This window comes from Lepidochelys kempii, chromosome 13 (genome assembly GCF_965140265.1).
Source record: "Lepidochelys kempii isolate rLepKem1 chromosome 13, rLepKem1.hap2, whole genome shotgun sequence".
Taxonomy (NCBI): Eukaryota; Metazoa; Chordata; order Testudines; family Cheloniidae; genus Lepidochelys; species Lepidochelys kempii.
This window is the reverse complement of record NC_133268.1, coordinates 19,152,213-19,175,865: the sequence shown is the minus strand read 5'-3', so window position 1 is coordinate 19,175,865 and position 23,653 is coordinate 19,152,213. Positions and strand designations below refer to the sequence as shown.

The window sequence follows — 23,653 nt, the reverse complement described above, 5'->3', positions numbered from 1 at the left end:
CACAATGTCTCTGTGTTTTTACAGATGGGGAGTTGAGGCACAGAGAGACCAATTGTGAGTTTCAGAAGTAACGGGTGATTTCACGTGCTTCAATTTGGGGTGCCGCAACCTGAGACACTGTAAAGGGCCCTCATTGTCAGAAAGAGCTGAAAATCAGGCCTATTTCCGGTTTCTCAAGCTAGGCTCCCCAAATTTTAGACACTCAGCATCCGATGAAGTGAGCTGTAGCTCACGAAAGCTTATGCTCAAATAAATTTGTTAGTCTCTAAGGTGCCACAAGTACTCCTTTTCTTTCAGCATCATTAGTTGCTTTTGAAAATCTTGGCCTAAGTGACTTGGCCACGGTCACACAGGAAGTCTGTGGCAGAGTGGGGAATTGAATGCAGGTTTCCTGTGCCCCAGGCTACCACTCTAACCACTGGACTGTCATTCCTCCCTGATAGTGGGACAGGCCCCTGCCCTGAAATTGGAATCTGAATGTTCCCTGAAGCTCCTGGTTGTGTTCTGATGCCAGGTTTAAGTTTGCCCACTAGAGAGGAAGGGGCTGGCCAGCAGATCAGGATCCCAAGTCCTGGGGGCAGTTGAATCTGGGGTTGTGGTTTGGGCTCATGGCTTGAAAGCAGAATTCTGTTTAGAAGTTATTCTGATCCAGTCTGAGGCAGCCCTGATGACAAGCATGTGAAGGTGACTGATCGTTACAGCCTCAGGTTACTGTATAAAAGTGGCCCCCTGAGAAGGAATCCAGTTACTTTCAGCCTGAAAGTAATATGCATTCAGTTTGGAGACTTTTGTTAGCAGCTCATTTCTCCTGCCCCAGTTCAGGTAATGGCCTTCCTTTCCCCGGTCATTGTAACCCCAACTGCTGCTGCAGTCTAGCTATTCAATTCACACACATGACACAAAAGGGACCAAAATTGATCCACAACTTCTAGCTTTTGTGCAGTGTAATCATTTACATGCATCCAGTTCCCTTTTGGATCCCATAGCCATTTGTAAGAGGGGTTTGTTTGTTTTTTCTCCTAAAGTAACTTTCACAGCCAGTCCTGCCTCTGGATGAAAAATAAATTGTCATACAGAAAATTTTTGTCCAACGTTGTATTTAAAATGTCCCTTTGTCGCTCTCTTTTCCTGGAATAGTTTTCGTACATCAGATGTTGGTGTGTAAAATAACCCCGTGCTTCATCTATCTCTCCACCTATGAGGAAATTAAAATTTTCTCCCAGCCCCATGGCAGTGTTGGAACATCAAATAATACAATAAAACAACAACGTCGAAAAATCAATATCACAAGAAAATGGCTTTTCTTTTCTCAACATGCTATTTTCTCTTCTAGTCCCAAATTAAGACAACCTAACAAAAATAAAGTAAGTTTTTCTTCTTAAAAACAGCAACATTGCAAACATGGGCAATTTTTGGCAGAGGCAATGGAATTTTAAGAACAACTTGAAATGAAATGTACTAGTTGTTTGCACAAGCCCAGAGAGGCTGCCGTGGTTTTTGCAGCCTGGTCAGATAGCGAAGAAGATTTAATCAAAGAACAAGAGTGAGAGTTGCTGGATACTCAGCACTTTTTTGAAAATCAGGCCAGTTATTTAGGTGTCTAGATTTAAGCACCCATTTTTGAAAGAAATTGGTTTAAAAGTGTCTTTTGAATTGGGTGGTAGCTCAGAGAACTGTGTCTATGTCTGCATTTGAATCATGGTGGTTAATACTTTGCTTTGGCTTTTTTCCCTTAGGGACCTAACACAATCATGATCTGCATGGTCATCTTATTGAATATTGGTCTGGCCATCTTATTTGTACATTTTCTGACATGATGTGCCCCTCAGTCAAGGTAAGATTGACAAATGCATGGAAATGAAACAGTGAAATGAGTTCAGTGGGAGAAAATTCCCTGCTCCTGTTTTGAATATTTCCCTAAAGAAAGACTCCAACGTCTTCTTTTTTTAAATGGCCAACTTTGCCAGCTGGGCCAATAATTCACAGCCAATAATTTATTCAGTAAGTGTTGCCTCTTTTTGTGTTTGCAATTAGTTTGCAAACTGATAGGGATTCTCAAATGTATTCATTATCAAAAGTATTAGTTGAAGAATTCCTGGTCAGTTGTTTTTTCTTGGGGGTGGGACTTCGTTTTTCAGCATTCAAATCTGAACTGTTTTGATTAAGAGTAAATCACATGATATACTTTTAACCTCCCTCCCCCACCCCAGTTAGATGAGCATGACTTACAGAGTAAGATTTCCAGCTGTAGTTGAGCTAGCCTGGTTCAGGTTAGGGTTAAACTGGGGTTCAGAGACTGGTCTGGACACTGAATGGGGATGAAGGTTTAGCTTAGGCTTGGTTGCATTAAAATCTTGCACACAGTCCCTGTGAGGCTACAGGCCCAAACAGTAAATCTCTCATAAGTTCACACAAGCTTTCTATCGTCTTGGGCTGAAAATGTGCAAGAAAACTATTGAATCTGCATCCTAACCTTAGTCCTGACTTGGCCTCAAATCTGAACCTAATGCTCACAGGCCCATGCCCATTCAAAGCCTGATTCATGCTCCTGTTCTGTTGGGATGACCAGTAGCTAAAACAGCTCAGCTAAACTCTGCTTTATTTAGCTTAATGTATTAATCATTATTCCAACAGTGTGAATGAAACCTGTGGGGGGAAATACATTAATAGCCTTTACTGCCTTTTGCAGTAGGATAAACAGCAGCTCTTAGTGGCCAGGTTTGGTAAAAGGCTCTTGAGCCTTTTGTTTACTGGAGAGAGATGTTTTTGAAAGTGGGGGATTCAAGTTCATTCCAAATCTGCCCACAGACAACTTGCAGAATGTGAAGCATGTGTTTCGGTCTCAAGGACTGAGCCTAGCTTCCTCCATTATAAAGGATCCAGGCAGAAAGGGAGATGCCATCCTTGCACACTCCCTCTGACCAGAAGCTCCTCATGCTCTCCTACAACATACCCAGGAATGGTTGTACATATTGCTCTTCACTAACCTTTCCATTGATCTTTGCCCAGAACAGGTGTTACCATTGATGTAGACCATGGACCTTGGCAGGGATTAAACTCTTGGACATATGGAAACATCAAAGAGGAGGATGTTAGAACCTAAAGTTGCACAACAAACATGAATCTTAAAATAAAGCTTTCTGATTATCTGGTGAGCATCACTGCTCCCAGTCGGTGGGTGATTCTCCAGTCCAACAAAAAGAAGCCTGGATTTTTGCAACCCTTCCTCGTTCTTTCCTTTGTAGGAACTAGCCGTTGCCTTAAAGTGTTCTCACCAAAGTCACTGATTGTGCCAGGGAAGAGGGATTTATCTGTAGTTGTAGAAGCATGTACACTTAAGTGCCCTGTGTTCTTTGGCTCCCTTGACTGACTCTGTTTCAGTGATTTTCCCAGAGAATGTCAATAAACACAATGAGATAATCCAATTCACACGTTAGCCAGGAACACTCATACTAGCCAAGCCAGAGTTGGGGATGTTCAACCACTCCACTAAGTCCAAGAGTATTATCAATCCACTGTTAACAAAAGCCTTAGGCTGCTTCCCCTGCTACTACTGAAATGGAGTTAGATTATTTACTAACAAGGCATAGTCTTGAGGGAACCCATACTTGGAAGTCAGTGAATCTAATATCATCCAAGATGAAGAAACCAAAAGCATTTCCTCTCCTGGCTCCCGTAGTAATTTCCTGCTAAGGGGCAACTGAAATTGGGCAGAGTGTAAAGCAAGCAAGCAGCCTCAAACCAGATAGCTGGATCACACATGCTGCTGCTGAAGAACCAGTAGGCAGGTTGCATTGCATTGTATATGCTTGACAGAATGGCTAATCAGAGGCTGTTTCGTTTGAATGGGCAAATACTAGCAGATGGAGACCATGTCCGCTTAAGGACTACGCAGCACCGACACACTGGGTCTTGTTGCTGAGAGTTGTCCATGTCACCAGCAGTTAGATAGGATCATTTTGCAGCAAATTACTCCACAGCTGTGATTTTTAAAGAAATATTTGGCCGGAATTCCTTTTTTTTTAAACACACACACACACACACACACACACACAGTTAAAATGTTGCAATCAGAACCTGATGTAAGCTGCTATTAAACTAGGCAGACGCCATTATTGCGCATCTCCAGTGTCTTCTCTCTTTCATCCTTGGGCTGCAGGCATGGCCCTCTGACCTTGTTGGTCCAACAAAAGGGAATGGATTTTTCAAACAAACGTATGCAGCAGCATTAAAATGAAAGAGGTCAGGTTTTTTTGGTGAGAAAACAAAATAAGGGATCCAGACAGACTCCAGTGTACCTGGGCCTTCGGCTGAAAAAGACACAGCACGTAGGCTTTAACCAGCAATAATATAAAGAGGGGATAATTCTAGGCATTGTTCTGGTGTTCTAGACATAAAGGCCTTAGTGATATGTAATAATCCTTACAAAGAACTTCAAACTGACAGTCCAGCTGTGCTTTTGTAATGAGATACTTCCTTCACGATATGTTCTGACCCTTAGCAATACAAGTATATAAAGATGGCACAGATGAAGTTACAGTTTAGTGTGAGACTGAGTGCTTGGACAGTTCTTTCTTTTTAAAATCAATATGTATTTTGTATCAATTTCTAAGGTATTTTAAAAATGTATTTACAGTGGATCATGCACCTCATGTACCCTGAAGTCCCACAGCACAGTACCAGCTGGGAGAAAATGAGAGAGAGAAAAGAATGGCAGAAAACTGATGGTTAAAGGAAAAAACAAAACAAAACAGTTCCAAATGCCAATCTGTAAGGATTTCAGATACAATGTGGCAAATGTGCAGGGATTTGAAACACAGGGGTAAATCCTCTGTGCAGTTTAGGTATAATTTATCAGTTGTTGAAGATAAAATTCAGATAAACAGGAGTGATAGTTCTTTTCTCCCCCCCCCCCCCCCAACCAGGTTTATTTTGTGACTATATTTAGCTCAGGAATGTTGCCACAGTAGCACTTACATGGTATTAATTGTGGGAGGAGAAATTAATTTGATCCCTGTCTGGAAACCATGTGGCTGTTCCAGCCCTGAGAAAGCAGAGAAGTATCTCTTAGGAACTTTCACAGAGCATAGGGTGCTAGCAATTCATCTTTTTTGAACCTGTCTTCTTTTTCTAAATATAAATGTATTGTAAACACCAGGCTCAGTTGCTTTGAAATTTTATGAGCCATTTGCTGGCACTTTGTTGCCAGCTGTACAGTTTCAATATGCCTGTTGCTTTTTTTAACCACATATATGATTGAGAGATCGAAGAGATCTTTATTTATCTCTAAGCACAAAACCGGATCTTTTAAAAAATGCTAAGGCGATTTCTCTCCCAGTTTGTATGCATGTGATGTACACTCAGTAATGTGCTTTGTTCCCAGTAATGTTCTGAGAAAAGTCGGTAGATTTGCTTTTATAAACAAAAGCCCTAAAGGGGCTCCATGCATATATATATATATATATATATATATATCACCTCTTAGGGCTTTTGTTTCTTTAGATGCAAAGTAACAGATTTACCTCAAACTGCATGCCTTCAAAAATGGATAGGATATTTTGATAAACTTTTCAGGTCTTACAAAGACAGAGATACATTTCATTCTTCACAAGGACTGCCTTCTTCACAGGTTTTGCAAGATGTGTACTGTCCATGATCGGTGTAATACCGGCCAGAATTTTAAGTCAGTTCTGCTGGATTACGTGCAATAATAAACAGTTATCTGCTCACAAATTTATTGTGTATTTTTAGAGTCAAAGGCCGGGGAGGGTGTGTTTAGGACATGGTAACATGGCATCCTTACCTCATTTTTTAAAGGAATGCTCAGGATTGTGTGCCCCAGAATTTGACTTATAACACCTAGCTTTGTTCCCTTACATCTGTGTGCAAAATTCATAGCTCTTTTAAGGAATGCTTTTTCAAAACCCGTGTCAGTTCTGGTTTTTAAAAACTTTGATGCCAGCAGCCCAGTTCCCTCTTAGAACCCTACAATAAAAAACCATGCATGCTGCCCACTGCTCACGAGTGATCCTACAACACTGTAACAAATCAGTGCACGCAATTCAGCATTACGGGGGAGACCTTACAATAACAAAGCAGGGCATGCTGCCCATTGTTCACGAGTGACCCCACAACACTGTAACAAATCAGAGTACAACATTTCAGCACTCAGGGAAGAGACCCTTCAATAAATAACGAGCTAGTGTGTGCAGATCTGTGCTCATGAGCAACCTACAGAAACCAATTTATGAACACCTACAGGTACAGTAGAGGCGAAGTCATTCTACTTCCTGAACCAATTTTAATTTCAAGGAAGAACGTTTCAAAAAGTGGGCAACTTTGACTACAGTCCAGAACAGCAATGTCACTCGAAGGGCTGGGGACGGGGTGGATGGCGTGGGAGCACTACAGAGGCAGCCTACTCTGCCCTTTGGCCCACACAAGCCCCTCAGTTTCCCCTGCAGTGTTATTCCCGGGCTGCAGAACGCTTGCTGCCTTCCTCAGTTGAAGGGTTGGTTCAGCCTAACGCGGGTTGTTGGTTTGGGAGGGGGACAGTTTTGGAGAAATAAAGGGGACTCTCACCCTCATCAAGGCATATCTGAAAGCTATGAGACGATATGCATGTTACTGCAAGGGAAAGATTCCAAACCTAATACCCCACAGAGATTCCAGCCCAGAAATACCAGCTGCAGTATAGAATGGAGAGGCTGTAAAATAACCCCCCGGGCAGAAAGTGCAGCAGTTGTCTTCCCTATTCCCTTATTTTTGGGGCTCTAGAACCCTCTGCTGGAAAAGTGATGCCATTACAGACTCAAGTGCGATAACACACACAGACAATGGATGTACACTGAGACGAGAGCAGGCTGTGACTATGGCTTTGGGTGTGGTTTCGCTATACAGAATTCTAATGGAAATGGTGAGGTCACCAGTAATGGGAACTGATCCTGGAAAGAGTGGGTGAGTGGGATTAAAACCCTACAGTCAGATTTTGAACAGCGCTCAGTATGCAGCAGCTCCCACCATTCTCAGATGGGGGACGGGGACCTGCACACTTTTGAAAACCTGGCCATCAGCTTCTATGCCTAGTCAAGGTGACAGATGATAGTGCAGCAGCCCTGGGAAGAGGCTGTGAGCTGGCACCTTGGTAGACTCCATACCTGGGTTCTGGTGCCTCGCCTCTCTCAGATGCTTTCACTAGCCCCTCCTGCTGCCTTTTCTGGATTCCTTACAAGTCCTGGCTATCCACATAATGTGCACAATGGGAGAACAAGTTATCTGCTCTCCAAATCCTGGCCACTAGTTGCTAGTCTTATGCATCCATACATAGAGACGCACCCACATACATATGCATATGTTTCGACAGCCGTGACACATAAAGTGGTCACCATTGAGAAGTCAGCATTTACCAACAACTGCCACACAGTGAGATGTGATATAGCTCAGTATTTTCCTACATTTAGAATGAGAAATACAGTAGTGACTAAATAAGAATAGAGCCAGTAAATATAATTAGAACACTCATATACTGTGGTGTGGAAATGCAATGAAGTTCAACTTTACAGTGGTGAGCACAAGACATTCACTCATACATGCAAACCTGTCCTGTGCATTGAGAGATACAGACAATGGGTGTACAGACACACAATTGTGCAAATATGTCACACACACACACACACTGCACAGAATCATAGCATTGTAGGGCTGGAAGGGATCTCAAGAAGTCCTCTAGTCCTGCCCGCCATGCTGAGGCAGAATAAAGTAAACCTAGTCCATCCCTGACAGGTGTTTGTCTAACTTGTTCTTAAAATCCTCCAGGGGCAGGGATCCCACAGCCTCCTTGGGTAACCTATTCCAGTGCAGAATTGTCCTTGGAGTTTCTCTTAATATCTAACATACACACATAGACACACATAGAAGCTTCTCTGATACTTATTTGTAGGACCAAAGTTTCAGAAGAGCTGATGCCCCGCCTCCCTTCTTGTGGGTGTAATTGGGGCCCACATTTTTGTATGTCAAGGAACAAATCTGGGCACTTGCTCCTTTCACAACATCGTTTCCAGTGAGATTAATTTGCTTTATTCGGTGGGACGGCTGCTATGTTGCTGGGTGATCATTCCAACTGGACTAGGAATTCTGCGCATTATCCTGATGCCCAGGGCTTGCCTAGAGGCTTTTAAATTAAATCGAAAGAGGCTATAAATACTGTACAGTGCAGGTGGTCTGATTGGTACCCACAATTCATTTTGTAGGCAGAAGAAGATGGGTGTGAATTCATTGCACCCCCATAACAGAAGGTGGTCAGGCTTCAGGCCTTTTGAAAAATCACCCCATACAACCACAAACAGGACACCACAGGGTAATGTTAACGGTGCAACTGGATGGTGACTTTTGAGGCTGACCTTCCATCCTTAACTCCCTGAAAAGGTGACCCCTCTTCGTCCCATACACACACTGGCTGCTGGCGGCTCCAGCCTTTCAGGGCGAACCCTGGGCTCACGGCTTGACTTTTAAAATCGTTGGGCTGAAAGCTGGATTCTTCTTCTTCCTTGCCACAGCGTGGCACAAAGGATGTTTTGCAGCCAAGATGTGCACAGACAGCACTCTCCAATGTACAGACCCTCGGTTTCTTACAGCTGATTCTAACCTACAGGTGTCTGGGCAGCAGCCCCTCACGTATAGGAGTAAGCATGTTTGCCCTGTGGCTTGCTCTCAGCAGCAGTTGTGACTGTGTATGTACATTCTCCAACCCAGATGCCTAGGTGGAATCAGAATCTTAGCAACACCTCCCTGGGACGAGCTCACCATAGCCTCAAGACTGGGTAAACTTACAGCTCTCCCTTGACCCAGGGTATTTTGCTCTGAAACAGGCCTGTAATTAGGTCATTAATCCCATTCCCTGTTACAGTTAATTGACTTTATTACTTGTCCACTGTGCATTTCTGTAAAGCTCATTCTAACTCTTACCTCCGTTCTTTCCCTTCTCTCTCCTTCACTATGAATGTAAAATGAGACCCAAGGTCCATGTGCCTTTTTTCACAGGCGACTTGCAAATGCAAACAGTTTAAAGGTCTAATCACCCACCACATGCCCATGTGGCTGATTTGCACACGTAAGTAGGGTACCACTTAGCCCCCCTGACCCACCAGCCTGGGCTCCCTTTACACTGTACTGCTGGGACCAGCCTGCCACGCCCTCTCCCAGGCTCCAGCCTGCACTTTTACCAGCACACATACAAGTAGGGACACACCCAGCTGCAGTTACATATAGATGCTGTAATCAGCTCTGCATGGGGAAGCTTCAGCTAAGAAACCACCCAGCTACTCAGGCACGCACCCCCCTCTAGAGTGTAAACCCAAAATTATACCATCTTACACTGCACAGTGAACTGTACAGCGTGAGCTCATGAAATTCACCCCCTCCCTCAATGTGGAGAGGATATATACAACAGCTTTCTGCCCCGAGTTATGATTTCCCCACACACTGGTTTTAGACAAAGCAAAAACAAGTTTATTAACTACAAAAGATAGATTTTAAGTGATTATAAGGGATAGCAAACTGATCAACGCAGATTACCTAGCAAATAAAACCCGCAAACTAAGTTTAACATACTAAAGAGATTGGATATGAATAGCAGATTCTCACCCTAAGTGATGATAGCAGCAGGCTGCTGATTCTTAAGGGGCAAGCTGCACTAATTTACAGCTTAAAATCCCCAGGTGTTCCATTCACAGGCTAAAAATCCCTTTAGCCTGAGTCCAGCACTTCCCCCAGTTCAGTCTCTCTGTTCCTTAGGTGTTTTCAAGAGTCTCTTTGGGTGGGGAGTCAGTGAAGAACCTCGATGATGTCACTCCCCTGCCTTATACAGCTTTTGCATATGGCAAGAACCTTTTGTTTCAAGCTAGGTTCCCATGCCAGTCAGTGGAAAAACACTGGTGTCCCAAGATGGAGTCCGGCACCAGTTGATCTGGTAGTGTCACAGCGGCCATGAGTTGGAGGCTGTTTGCAGCATCCTCAGGAAGACTCCCCAGGTTCAGAAAGATAAGCTTCTTCTAAGGCCTATTGTTTTCCTAATGGCTCATTATCCTGCATGGGCCCTTCCCAGCCAGCCATCTAGATTGAGGGTATGTCTACATAGCTGACGTTAAAGCACTGCTGCAGCTATAATAAAACCACCTCCGCGAGGGGAATAGCTACCAGCGCTGTAGCACTGTCTACACAGCCACTTTACTGCGCTGAAACTTGCATCGCTCAGGGGGGTGGTTTTTCACACCCTGAGCAAAGAAAGTTTCAATGCTGTAAGTGGCAGTGCAGAAAAGACCAGAGAATCTTTTGCCTAGTGGGCATTCCCCAGGTGTAAACACATTTGTAATACAGCTATATAATCAATCTCCCTAAATTCAGATACAAAAATGATACATGCAAACAAATCCATGTCCAATAAATCATAACCTTTCCAATGATATCTCACATGGCCTATCTTGCTTAAAATACATCAGAATTATGCCATAATCATATCATATAATAATATCACTGTGAAGAATATGGGGTGTGGTGTCACACTCACAAATCTGTGTACATGTGTATATATATATTTGACAGCAATAATACACAGTGGAAATATTATATTGTGCTGTGTGTGCATAGCCACAACCACCCAGGTTCAGACTCATTTGCTGTAATTCTGGATACAGATGTACTAGAGCTGTGCAGAGGATGGTAATTCCATCTCATGAAGGATTCTGACGTTTCAAAATTTGGCTTCATTCCAAATCAGAACAAAACCTGAAAATTCTCTGCAAAGCAAAAGGGGTTTATTTTTACATTGTTTTGGGTCAACTGAAATGTTATAATAATATATAGTATCGTACAAAATGAAAAAAGAAACAAAAAGTCATTTTAAAATGAAATATTGAAATATCCTTCAGAACTCTTTTTTCCCCAATTTTTTTTCCAAAACAAAATTTCAGCTAAATTGACACAATTTCATGAACCATTCTAGTTTTGATGGCACCTTTGAAGTTTTTCTCACCAGCTTTACCATATACATCTTTCTCTTCAGCTATGTCATTCTCACTTCCCCTCCTCCATCATAACAGGAATATTTCAGCCATGCCAGCAATGCCCCAATACATTGGTCAAACTGGACAGTCTCTACGTAAAAGAATAAATCAAACGTCAAGAATTATAACATTCAAAAACCAGTCGGAGAACACTTCAATCTCTTTGGTCACTTGATTACGGACCTAAAAGTTGCAATTCTTCAACAAAAAAACTTCAAAAACAGACTCTAACGAGAGAATTGGAATTAATTTGCAAACTGGATACAATTAACTTAGGCTTGAATAAAGACTGGGAGTGGATGGGTCATTACACAAAGTAAAACTATTTCTCCATGTTTATTCCCCCACCCTCCACTGTTCCTCAGACCTTCTTGTCAACTGCTGGAAATGGCCCACCTTGATTATCACTACAAAAGGTTCCCACACTGGCCTCACACGTTCAGTTGCATATTGTGAAGTCCCGATGCACTGCCTTTGGCACGGTTCAGATAATCTTGGTAATGATGGAGTCCTGTTGGTTTGTCTCCTTTTATTCTGCAATTGTTGCCATTCGGTCACTTCTGCCTGCTTGGTGAAGTGCCTGTATTAGGCCATTCCTTAGCTTCCTTCTTTGGTCTCTCTGATGAGTCTTTGGGAGGAATGTGTCCCAGGGAGAGGCTCATTGGAAGTATCTGGATATTACAAGTGCTGCCAGTCCCTAGGATCTTTCCACATCCTAAGAAGATGATGGTTACTTCACAGCCTCTCATTATTTAATGCAGCCACTTGCAGCTGTTAATTTATTATTCATTATTTGTAATGCTGGACACAGCGCAGACATTGATCGACGGAAGCTCATTCACCCCTGTGGACTGCATGGTAGCAATGCAGACAGTCATACATGTGGTGGAGAAGTGTACGATTAGAAGATGGAAGGTGTGAGGCAAACTTGCAGCCAGACCAGGGCTGCTCACTCAGCTTCAGTGACTCACCCCTCCTGCATCAGAGCCTGCAGTGGCTCATCCCTCAGACATGCTGCAGAAGCAGCCTATCCCTGGGCAGGGCCTGGGTCAGATGACCCCCCCAGGCACAGGTGTTTCATTCTCACCACCAGAGCCATGAGTTAGTCTCTGCAACAGCACCACTCAGCTAGGAACCCTCCTGCTGCCTTGTGGTGTTACAAACTTCCTAGGTTTCCAGCCTGCCCTCAGTCCTGTCCCTGATCCTGCCTCACTCTTGTTCCAGCCTGCTTCAGCCTTATCCATGCCCTGTTCCAACTCACTCCAGCCCTGCTCCTGAACCCCTCCAGCCTGGCACCCACCTCTTGACCCTGACACCCTTGGACTGACTCCAACCTGTTTTTGACCTTTGGCCTCCATCTGGACTCCAAACTATGATCCTGATTTGGCTTGTCTATCGATGGTGACCCTGGTTCTGACCCACAGCCTGTCCCCTGGCCTCAGTTTCAGCACAGCCCTTGTCCCAGTCCTGATACTACATCCAGTTTCAACCGTTGGTACCTATTCTGAACACGCAGAACCTGACAGACGGGTGGACTGCGCTCTCGTGCCACTCTCGATGTTCAGCCATCTGACTGCTGGATCAGTCTAGATAGCGACTTATGACACAGACGAAAGAAGAGGATTTGTATTATGGTAGCACCTAGGACCCTCAGTCATGGACCAAAGAGCCATTGTGCTAGGCACTGTACAAACACAACAAAATGATGGTTCCTGCCCCCAAAGAGCTTACAGTCTAAGTATAAAGTAAGAGACATCAGGTGCATATAGACAGGAGAGCACAAGGAAACAGACAATATTGGTCAGGAGAAAGGCAGTGGTCTCCGCACACCAGCTGTCTAACCATTACCAAATTTTTGTAGGCATCCCTGCATGGGAGAGCTTTTAGGAGGGTTTTGTGAGCACAATGAGGTGGTTTTGCACATGTTCATAGGGAGACGTGACGGGAAGCATGCAAGAAAGCATGAAAGAGCCGGTTTAAAAATGTTTTAAGTGGGCAATGAAGGCCGGTACCATTGGCAGAACGGGTGGGAGTTGACATCTAAACTTGGTACTCATATTCACCGCTATTGGGCTCCTAGACTCCATTCAGCAAACCACTTATACATGTGCTTAAGTCTCAGTGGCTTTTATAGGATGTAAACTTATGCTTAAGTGCTTTGCTGAATTGGGAGGAATAAATGTGGGCCAAAGGCACGTATGTATAGTTCTGGGACAGTGACTGAAGAATGCCCTAAATATAGCAGGAATCCCTCTTTGCACCCCAGAGCCGGGGACTGAACAATCCCAAAGCTGATAAACCAGTTTCCTGAGTATCTTGCTCCCTGGCTTCCTGAGACAGTTTTGTGCTTTGGTTTCTATTGCACTGGAATTTACCATTGGCTCTCAGCTTACTCCTTCGTCTCTATAATCTCTCTGGATTTACAGAGAAAAGATAAAGTGGCACAGTAATTTTCTTTCTCTCTCTCTCTGAACAACTGCCTTAAAGCCAGTTTGTGGGTTGATTTAAGGGCTTTGTGATGTAGTCAATACCCTACAGTACTGACAACCAACTAGGCAGCTGTACTGGTCAAACTCAGATAGGAACAGAGATTTGATATTAGTTTAGAATTTAATTCAAGACTTGTTAGTGAAAGCACATGCTCTGGCTGCATTTCACCTGCAGTACTTGCAATTTAAAATTATAGCAGTTTATATATTTTCTTGTATAGCACCTTTCATTCTAAAGATCACAACGTGCTTTACACAAAATATAGATAGGGACTATTCACTCACCATTGAAATTCACAATCCTCTGGAGTGGAATATAGCAAGAATTCACCACACAGTTGTTGCTACAACAGGAAATGGAAAATAATCTCCTTGATAGTTTCAATCAGGGAGAAAGAAAGAATGTAGTTACCTGGTTAGAATTTAGCCTTGCTCACATCTCTCATTTCATGAAAAGCTCCTCAGTCTTGCATCTCATATGAAAGACAGACAGAGAGGTCGATTTTCAGTGGGGCCCTACCTGTACTCCATATCACAGCCCAATTTTGTATGCAGACATACTTGTTGCTAAACAGCTACAACCCAGCATCTGCAAACACAGAAATATTAGCACTTGCATCTGCAAAGCCATCCCCTTCAATTCTAACACTTGCACATTTGCAAGATTAGACTACGGTGCACAAACAGATGTTAATGCACAAAAGCATATGTTATATACCTGCAAAGTACTGGTGGAAATGTGAGTGTTCACCAAAGGGAAACTGGACCTTGTGTGCAACACAAAGGGTATTCATACACTGAATCCTTTTGTTTCCTAGGTTACAAAGGAAGAGGAGGGAGTCTCTGTGACATACAGACTGAAGAGACTCCAGAGCTGTCAATGGGTTAATAACATTTTTTCTGCTACTTCCTTGCTGAATTGCATCTGGAAATGGTGTATAGCCCTGTCTTAAAACTAATGACTCAGGGAACTAATTAAACATTGCGTAAAACAACTGGGGAATGAATGAGAAGAAAAATGAACTATCCAGATGCCTTTCTGAAAGAGCTTATTGGAATCCACACCTGCACTCCCAGTGGTGAATAGACCAGTTCATGGCAAACCCCTGCTCATCTGCTAGATTGACTAGGCCTAAAGTTGCAATCCATGGTCATCTGTTTTACAAGACAAAAGGCTGGTGTGTTCAATTCAGGGTACATCTACACTGAAAAAGCTACAACCGCACAGCTGCAGCTGTACCACTGTAGAGCTTCAGTGAAGACACTCACTACAGCAATGGGAAGGGGTCTCCCATTGCTGTAGTTAATTCACCTTCCCAAGGGGTGGCAACCAGGTTGATGGAAGAATTATTCCATTGACTTAATGCTGTCTACACTGAGGGTTATGTCGGCATAGCATCTCTCAGGGGTGTGGATTTTTCACACCTCTGAGAGACGTAGCTATGTCAGTGTAAGTTTCCAGTGTAGACCAGCCCTTGGTGTATTTAGTGTTGTGTGCTTATTACTCTTCTCAATTAATTATCAGTATAATCGAAGCAGATCTACCTATTATAATCATGCCGTTTGCAGTGGTGTTGTCTCAATGTTGGTCCCAGGCTATTAGAGAAACAAGGTAGGCAAGGTAATATCTTTTACTGGACCAATTTCTACTGGTGGCTGGGACAAGATTTCAAACTTCACGGAGCTCTTCTTCTGGTCTGGGGGGCTAAAGGAGAGCTCTGCAAAGCTCAAAAGCTTGTGCCTTCCACCAACAGAAGTTGGTTCAATAAAAAATTTTCCCTCACCCACCTTGTTTCTCTATTATAATCATCAAAAAGAATGAGGAGTACTTGTGGCACCTTAGAGACAAATTTATTTGAGCATAAGCTTTCCTGGGCTAAAACCCACTTCATCAGATGTATGCAGTGGAAAATACAGTAGGAAGATGTATATATATACTGAGAACATGAAAAAAATGGGGGTTGCCATACCAACTCAAACGAGACTAATCGATAAAGATGGGCTATTATCAGCAGGAGAAAAAAAACTTTTGTAGTGATAATCAGGATGGCCCATTTCAAACAGTTGACAAGAAGGTGTGAGTAACAGTAAGGGAGAAAAAAATTAGCATGGGGAAATAGTTTTTACTTTGTGTAATGACCCATCCACTCCCAGGCTTTATTCAAGCCTAAGTTAATGGTGTCCAGTTTGCAAAATAATTCCAGTTCTGCAGTTTCTAGTTGGAGTCTGTTTTTGAAGTTTTTTTGTTGAAGAATTGCGACTTTTAGGTCCATAATTGAATGTCCAGGGAGGTTGAAGTGTTCTCCGACTGGTTTTTGAATGTTATAATTCTTGATGTCTGATTTGTGTCCATTTATTCTTTTGCATAGAGACTGTCCGGTTTGGCCAATGTACATGGCAGAGGGGCATTGCTGGCACATGATGGCATATATTACATTGGTAGATGTGTAGGTGAACGAGCCCCTGATAGTGTGGCTGATGTGATTAGGTCCTATGATGGTGTCTCTTGAATAGATATGTGGACAAAGTTGGCAACAGGAGATCTTGAGAGACAGGCCAGTCCTTGCTTACAGACAGCCCCCCAACCTGAAGCAAATACTCACCGACAGCCACACACCACACAACAAAAACACTAACCCAGGAAGCTATCCTTGCAACAAAGTCTCATTCGAGTTGGTATGGCAACCCCCATTTTTTCGTGTTCTCTGTATATATATAGATCTTCCTACTGTATTTTCCACTGCATACATCTGATGAAGTGGGTTTTAGCCCACTTATGCTCAAATAAATTTGTTAATCTCTAAGGTGCCACAAGTACTCCTCATTCTTTTTGCTGATTCAGACTAACATGGCTACCACTCTGAAACCTACTATAATCACGTTTATCAAGACAGAACCCCAGCAGTGACACAGGGCATTTCATTAATCAATACCAGACACGATGGAATGAGCAGATGGACTTACAAGCTCAATATGAAGAAGTCACCCCGTTGGAAAAATCTTTGAGGGATGATATCCCCAGTTGTTCAGAAACTCTCATGTTCATGTTGGCCTGTTCTTGCCACTCTGCATGGGGTGTTCAGCCAGCACAGCTGAAAAAACCAATGCTCTCACCCCCTCCTCTGGTACTTTCACAGCAGTTCGGAGCCAGTGGAATGTGCCGTGGTTATGCACTTAGGCATTGTGCACCAAGAGGAGTAACCACGTACACTCCTAACTTAAGACCAGCAATTAGTTGCTGCTTTTCTTGTATGCAAGATTTTCAAGTGTGCAGGTGGTAAATTAGTGGGATGCAAGACGCTCTGTGTGTGTGTGTGTTTTGGGTTCCCTCTAGGCTCATTCTTTTGAATAATCTTTCCCCTTCATGCTGTTCTTTCTGTAGGTTCTGAGTTTTCACCCAGGCTGAAGGGTAAGATGGTACATTACACATTACATGCAACCAGCCCATCTAGCTAGATCTGCACAGAAATAATCATTTATTATCAAATGTTCCGGGGAGTCATAGTTTCAAGAGTTTGAGGCCCCAGAAGGGACAATTAGAGCACCTAATCTGACCACCTGTAGAGCACAGACCATGTTGGGCCCAATTACTTCAGTTAAACCAAAGCTTTCTAATCCTCAGGAGGAGAATAAAATGTTGTGTGCCACAGGCAGAGGTGCCAACAACACCGTGCTCCTGCAACGGCAGGGAATTGATTAGGTGAGACAAACGTTTGCATAAAAGCAAAATGTTTCTTGTTTTTACTTTGAATGGTTTGGTGAAAGTGGCAGGCAGTTTCCCCAGGAGGGAAATGGTCATTTTTACCATGCATGTATTCATCAAGTGAAAACAGGTTGTTTTGCCAAGTGCGACCCTTTACTGCCACCTACTTTTGGTTCCTCAGGTAGTCAACATTACCACCACACAACAGGCCCCGCCCCCTCCCATACTAATGATCTGTCCTGGAATTAGCCCCCCACAGTAGGTGGGAGCTGTGCTTCCTTAAAGACACCAAAGCCAGATTTCAGGCACCAATTAGTCACGAAAGGTATTTCAGGCAATGATATTTTTGTATTGAAGCCAATTCCAGCCGCGGGTGCTTAGCACCTCTGAGAATCAGGCTGTAGGTGTCTCAAGTTAGCCACTCAGAAATGGAGGTGCCAAAATCAGTGGCCACTTATGAAAATGGGAGCCTTACCTGCTGCATGACTCAGTTTCCCCCTCTTTAAAATGGGTGTAAAGCGTGCCTACTTCACAGGGGAGCTCTGAAATTTATTTCATTAATTGCCTCAAGTTAATGAGTGCGTGTGCTGGGAGTATTAAGTCTGCAAGCCTCTGAATCAAGGTGCTGTAGAAGGGCAAAATATTGTTAGCATATTATTTGAATATTATTCACTATGTTAAAAATGTACCTAAAGTTCTTCCTCATTCAGCTTTAACAGACATTGTTCAAATGAGGGGAAATCAGGGCACCGGTACAAACCAACCCACCCTCTTTCTCATGGATAATTAACTTGCATCTATGGTCTGCCTAACCTTTCTGTCTAGAGTATTAAGGTACCTATCTCCTTGGTATCTCGGCACCATCCAAGAGATCAGAAATGCAGAGGAAAGAGTTGGAATGTTTCATGTAACTGTTACTAAGAAAAAACTGGCAGTTTGGGTTCCTCATGGTTGCTTGGCTTTCTCTCTTTCCCAGACAGGTAGTCACACAGCGGGGCACTGGGGAAGCTTGTGAAAGAGGGAACCTGAGCAGCAAATGCAGGGGATAGACTTTGAAATGTAAAAGAACAAAGGAGAGAGAGGGAGAGAAAACAACAAATTTATTCTAAAAGTATTGGAGTAAACGTTAGCATCTGAACCCACTGCTTTAATTACCTCCTCTGCAATGGCAATTACAAACAACAGCAAGTTAGCGGCAAGGATTTAGGATGCATTAGCAACCCAAACACCATGCACTCTAGTCATTAAGCAAATGTTCCCACCTGAACATTTAGCTGTACATGCTGTGAAGCAAATTTCCCAAGAAATACACATGTATAATACCATTTTGCATGGGTGTCTGTAGTGCAAGCATCCCTCCGTGCTTTGAAAATACGCTAGGGAGGCAGTAGGTGTAGTGGGAATGTCTGAATTCTGTTCTTGGCCCAGCCATAGACTCTCTGTGTGATCCTGGGCAAGTCACTTCACCTCTCCAGGATCAGTTTTTCCATCTGTAAAATGGGATTAATCGTACTGTGGTACCTCTCTGGGGGATTGTGAACATGAATTAGTGATTATTTGTATGGTGCTGTGAGAAAGTGTAAAGTGCTCAGTAAGTGCTACGGCTTGGGTCCTTGGTGACCTGTGGCACCTTTGTGAAGGCTATGTGAGCACAAAGGAGCCACAAAGCAGCTGTAAGATGCCCCTCCACCCTCTTGTCACATTGTCTGGAGTGGTTCAGGAGCACTAGTGCCAACCTCAGGGCAGACTGTCCAGGAACAGGGCACAAACCCAAACTGGCTTTATGTTCTATAATTAGATTTCACCAACCAAGTATCAAGTGTGAACTCCTAAAGCACGCTAACAGCCTTACCATGGAGTCACAGACACTGTTCTTGGGCACTTTGGTCTATCTTGCCACCCTGGCAAGCTTGTCTCTGTGATAGATGGTCCCTTACACCAAAAAGCACAACAATATTCAGGTTACTCCTTGTCTCAAGTGACCAGTCACTTACCCCAGGTCAGTTGTACGCGGATCTCAAACCAAAGACAACACTTGCAGCCAGTCCTGTAACAAACTAACTAAAGATGTATTAACTAGGTAAAAGAAATAAGGTATCTCCAAGATTAAATCAGGTAAACATACACACTCAAATGAGATATAGTCTTAGGTAACAAAAGATGATAGTAGCTGCTATAATATGCAAGCTTTATATATGCCCTTCAGGGCTAACCCAAGCTTAATAGGTGGAGACCCCTTGCTTACGTTTAGAAATCTTCACCCCGAGAGTTCAAGCAGCATAAGAATAACAATTTCTCCTTAACAGGCATTTTTATTCTCTCCCCCTAGTGTTCAGGCTGTGAGGGGATGAGGGTTTGTGCATGTACCCTCTTCAGGTATGTGGGGGAAGCAATCAACAAAGTCTTAGGTCCACAATGGCTTGTCTGATGTCTGTAGACCTTCTCTTGTTGGGGAGGAGATGACACCTCTTGTGGTAAATTAGTATTTCACGCTTGGAAATGCTTCTCCCCTGACGGTGGGGGATTTACAGTCTTAGCAAACATTTTTAAAGTTACAGAGCAAACATTTAAATATTACCTTGTACCATGGGATACAAATATTATAAGTAGGTCTAATACATGCAGCAACCTACAGGCATTTCATAAAGTCTGAACACATTCTTATAAAACTAATATCTATTGTAACTATATTAACCCACAGGTGAGCCAGACTGGTTCCAGCTATGCATTTGTCAGTGTTCAGTGAGGCCTGGGGACTTGGCATGAGCTGGCATCACACCTCTGTCCCACGGTATATGTCTGTGCAGGGACTGGCTTGGGGGTGAGGGAGAATTGGGGGCAGATTATGGGCAGGAGGAGGCCTGAGCAGGATATTCCTACACCCCACCAATTCCCGAGCTGCTCTAAGGCCCACAGAGGCTGTGACAACCAGGACACAATTTAGGACAGTCTTCAATTTAGGACAACCTGCCCTAGGGCCATAGCATGCCCAGCAGCCACAGGACAGGGGTTTCATCGGGTGCAAGATGCCCACCCTTGAGCCTTATCCTGGCCTTTTACAGATGGGGAAACTGAGACACAGAGAGAGTAAGGTGTCCAAATCAGTGGAAAAGCTGGAAATTTAACCCAGGAACCCTGATTTCCAGTCCCTGCTCTAATCACTGAGTAGCGGTGCCTAGATTCTACCAGCAACTGGGAGGGGCAGCAGATAAGCTGCTTCTTCCCTTTCCCTGCCCAGTCTTGCATTGGGTCCTAGCAACCAAGTGTTTTTTCTGCTTTTCCACCCTCAGCCAGTGGCATGCAACTCAGTGATGTATGTCCAGGTCATGCCAACTTCTCAAGGTATTCCACCTAGTCCAGTTCGACACAGCCCCAACCTGCTTGGCAGACATTGATCATATACACCAGGGGCCACCGAACAGACAGATTCAAGGAGCAGCATACGAAGCTCTGGGTGAAATCGCAGGGAAAGGTGGGGTGAGTGAGTGCAGTGCTGCGAGCCCAGGGGACCAACATGGCTCTCTCCGCAAACAGAGATGGAACTGAGCTGCAGCAGGAAGAGCTACTCGAATTCGTACCCTCGACCCGAGCATTTGGACCTGGGGTTTTGGCTTCAGTCCAGTGGCAAATCTGCACTGTTAATAATCAACAGGATATCACCGTTGCTCTTACTAGGCATCTCCAAATCAGTGATGAATCTGGGAGTCCGTGCAGTGCACTGCACCCGCCGCTATATCAGTTCCTCTTGGGAAGATGGTTTTTACACCAATCTGCCAAACAACCCCCCGGCTGTGAACTGTTTGCTAACCCTCCAGGCAACAGTGACATCAACATGAAGATGGCGGGAAGATTTATGGGTGAGGACAGGAGAGCAATGCTTAGCTCCGCCTTCCTGAGCCCAGCAGGGGCTGATCAGCTAACAGCAGGGGAGGAATCCAGAGTAGCTGGAACCTCAGATTCATGTTCTATTTCTGGAGTGTTCGACACGGATACCAGCCAGTCGAGACAGAGTAACCATGCAGAGTGACTTTAAGGACACAGGCTCAGCTCGTGCAGGGAGGGAGGTGTACATGCAGCTTTCAGACAGCCTTGGGGGGACTGGGGGAGAGGTCTGGTGGGGGGATGGATGTTCTAATTAAGATTGAGAGGAGAGGAAATCATTCACACTTCATGAAACTATTGGTTCTCTCTCCTGCTCAGGAGCATTTGCCCTGAAGAAACAGAGCACCTCTCATTCATCCACACCATGTGAGAAGGGTTGGGGGGCGGGGCTCAGTAATATGAGTTGCGTGGCACCTAATAAATCACATGCTGGTGAATGGAGCTGCTCCTGTTCCCCATGATCAAGGCAGGGCATGGGGGTGGGAGGGGAGCGGGGACTGGGCTTGCTACTAAATCAGTGAAAAATTGCTATGCAATTACTCATAATTAAAAAATAAAAATTGTGACTTTCATGCTGGAAAACAGTGCTGGGTTCTAGCCCTGGAAGCTGAGGGCTGCAGGGCAAGCTCACCTATGCTGCTTTGTGCCACTGTGCCACCTCGGAGAGAAGGCGAGCAAGGAGTTCAGCAAGTGAGAGCCTGGAAAAACAGATTACCCCTGAAGGTCAACAGCTTCAGGCTCAGACCAGGTGAGATGAATGTCAGAGCTGCTGTCCTTTGAGAATGCCCTGCTCTGAGCAGCCACCCTAGGGAATGCAACAGCTGACCTCAGCTGTCATGACAGTGCGTACGGAGGTCAGCTGGTCTCTCTTGGGCCCAATCCACCGAGCGGCTTACATAGTAATATTCACTCCTTGTCCCTCAGTCTCGGTCACTTACTCCCTCCACTAAGCACAGGAATGGAGCTGGGACAGACTTGGTCCTTCACGTCAGTAGAGCTGTGGCATAAGGGCCATGGGAAACAATGAATATTTATTATTTATCTTATTAAACCTGCCCCCTCCCTCCCCAAAATGCCTCTTACACCATGGGCTTGGGCTGGGCTGATGTAGGGCTACTCTGGCAGCTCGGTGCCAGGGGAGAGGTCCCTTACGCAGAGGGTATTTCTCCAAGGAACGGGCCTGCCACTAGAGTGGCATAAACGGGAATTAGTGCAGGGAAAAATCAACCCCCTTGGCTTCCATGCTGCAGTGAATTGCAGGCCAGTTCTCTGGAGAACAGGATAATATGGTCCAGATGGCTATCGAAGAGCCTGGCCCAGCTCCCAGTGAAGCCAATGGAAATACTCCCATTGACTTCTCTGGGAGCTGGCTCAGGCCCTCTCTCAGGGGTCGGCAACCTGCGGCATGCGAGCCGATTTTTACTGGCACACTGCTGCCAGCCGGGGTCCCGGCCGCTGGCCCCACTCAGCCTGCTGCCTGCCTGGGTGAACAGAACCCCGGGCCGGCAGCAGGCTGAGCGGGGCAGGCAGTCAGGACCCCAGCTGGCAGGAGCTGGCAGACGGAATCCCAGACCAGCAGGGGGCTGAGCCGCTCAGCCCGCTGCCAGTCTGGGGTTCTGTCCGCCAGCCCCACTCAGCCCGCTGATGGTCTGGAGTTCCGGCCCCTTGCCAGCCGGGGTCTCGGCCGCTGGTCCCGCTCAGCCTGCTGCCAGCCCGAGTGAATGGCACCCCCAGCCGGCAGCGGGCTGAGCGGGGCCAGCGGCCGGGACCCTGGCTGACAGGAGCCAGCGGAACCCCCAGGTTCTGTCCGCCACCCAGCTCAGTCCCGGCCATCTGCCCCGCTCAGCCTGCTGCCGGCCTGGGATACCAATCGCTGGCCCCGCTCACCTCGCTGATGGTCTGGGGTTCCAGCCGCCCGGCCCCGTGCCAGCTGTGGTCTGGGCCTCCAGCCCTGCTTACCCCTCCTGCCAGCTTGGAGTACTGGCAGCCAGCCCAGAGCTCTGCTCCTGGCCTGGGCCCAGCACTCTGCAGCCCTTATCAAAAATTACACTACAATTAGCTTAAAAACTTGAAAACTTAAAAACTTTGTATATTACAAAAAGAAAAGAAGTACTGTGGCACCTTAGAGACTTACAAATTTATTTGAGCAGAAGCTTTCGTGAGCTACAGCTCACTTCATCTGATGCATGCAGTGGAAAATACAGTGGGGAGATTTATATACACAGAGAACATGAAACAATGGGTGTTACTATACACACTGTAACGAGAGTGATTAGGTAAGGTGAGCTATTACTAGCAGGAGAGAAAAAAAGCCTTTTGTAGTGATAATCAAGGTGAGCCATTTCAGCAGTTGACAAGAAGGTCTGAGGAACAGTGGGGGCCGGGAGGGGAGGGAATAAACATGGGTAATAGTTTTACTTTGTGTAATGACCCATCCACTCCCAGTCTTTATTCAAGCCTAAGTTAATTGTATTCAGTTTGCAAATTCATTCCAATTCAGCAGTCTCTCCTTGGAGTCT

The 23,653-nt window shown here is 44.9% G+C and overlaps 1 protein-coding gene across 3 annotated transcripts in view; it reads left to right on the top strand.

Moving 5' to 3' along the window:
* Positions 1-14,436, top strand: part of JPH2 (junctophilin 2) — a 74,138-nt gene extending 59,702 nt beyond the window's left edge. The window contains exons 5-6 of one of the 3 annotated variants that reach the window (XM_073309559.1): positions 1,737-1,834; positions 14,368-14,436. In XM_073309559.1, coding sequence (XP_073165660.1) covers positions 1,737-1,817 — 81 coding nt within the window. In that variant the 3' untranslated portion in view covers positions 1,818-1,834; positions 14,368-14,436. Of the gene's footprint in view, positions 1-1,736; positions 1,835-3,009; positions 5,734-14,367 lie in introns of those variants that run through there. The other 2 variants (XM_073309557.1, XM_073309558.1) reach the window with 2 other exon arrangements.
* The last annotated feature ends 9,217 nt before the right edge of the window (positions 14,437-23,653 follow it).